This window comes from Sphaeroforma arctica, assembly GCF_001186125.1.
Source record: "Sphaeroforma arctica JP610 unplaced genomic scaffold supercont1.1121, whole genome shotgun sequence".
NCBI lineage: Eukaryota > Ichthyosporea > Ichthyophonida > Sphaeroforma > Sphaeroforma arctica.
Window position 1 is genome coordinate 1 of NW_014039437.1, and position 1241 is coordinate 1241.

Sequence of the window (1241 nt, forward strand, 5' to 3'; positions counted from 1 at the left end):
CCAGTTCCTGACTTTATATATGTTCGCTTAAGATCCACAGAGCACTTACAACCCGAAAGACGTGGCAAAATTTATGTTCTCAGTAACTGTTCATGATGTACTATCTTAGTTTTTATGTACTATCTTAGCTACTTATGTCCTCACTAACTGTTTATGATGTACTCTCTTAGTTTTTATGTACTATCTTAGCTACTTATGTCCTCACTAACTGTTTATGATGTACTATCTTAGTTTTTATGTACTATCTTAGCTACTTATGTCCTCACTAACTCTTTATGATGTACTATCTTAGTTTTTATGTACTATCTTAGCTACTTATGTCCTCACTAACTCTTTATGATGTACTATCTTAGTTTTTAGGTACTATCTTAGCTACTTATGTCCTCACTAACTGTTTATGATGTACTATCTTAGTTTTTATGTACTATCATAGCTACTTATGTCCTCACTAACGCTTTATGATATACTATTTTAGTTTTTTATGCCCTCAGTATCTGTTTATGATGTACTCTCTGAATTTCGAAAGGATATATATCGTTTTAGCCACATAGCCTCATTTCATTGGTCAACTGCCCTGTGCCAAACTATACGAATAGACCACGGAGGAGAGCACCGTGGCGGCTATGGAGACCATCACGGTCGTTATGCGGGAGACCATGGCGGCGGAGGATACGGGGGTGGGCGAGGCGGGGGACGATACGGTATGTGTCATGTTTTGTATTAGAGGCTTCGAGCATTTTATCGGTGATGTGTGTTTGCGGTAAGGTCGTCTATAGAAATTGGATTGAACTGGAATGTTATAAGTGACTTTTACTACCCATCACTTTGGGGCGTGTATATATATATCTATATCTCTATCTCAATATCTCTTTATCTCTATATCTCTATATCTATATATGTACATATGTTTATCTCTATATATGTATATCTCTATATATGTATATATGCATATATGTATATCTCTATATCTCTATATATGTATATATGTATATATGTATATCTCTATATCTCTATAGATGTATATCTCGATATCTATATCTCTATATCTCTATATCTCTATATCTATATCTGTAGAATATATATGTATGTATGTATATCTCTATATATCTTTATCTCTATATCTCTATATCCCTATATATGTATATATGTATATCTCTATATACGTATATGTATATATGTATATATGTATATATAGTATCTATATATGTATATATATATATGTACCATTCGAGTCGGAGACA

The 1241-nt window shown here is 32.9% G+C and overlaps 1 protein-coding gene across 1 annotated transcript in view; it reads left to right on the plus strand.

Annotated features, from left to right (window-relative positions):
* Nucleotides 1-569: 569 nt before the first annotated feature.
* The window catches only part of SARC_10049 (hypothetical protein), a 1547-nt gene continuing 875 nt past the window's right edge, over nt 570-1241 (plus strand). The window contains exon 1 of the mRNA XM_014295913.1: nt 570-701. Coding sequence (XP_014151388.1) covers nt 624-701 — 78 coding nt within the window. The 5' untranslated portion in view covers nt 570-623. The remainder of the gene's footprint in view (nt 702-1241) is intronic.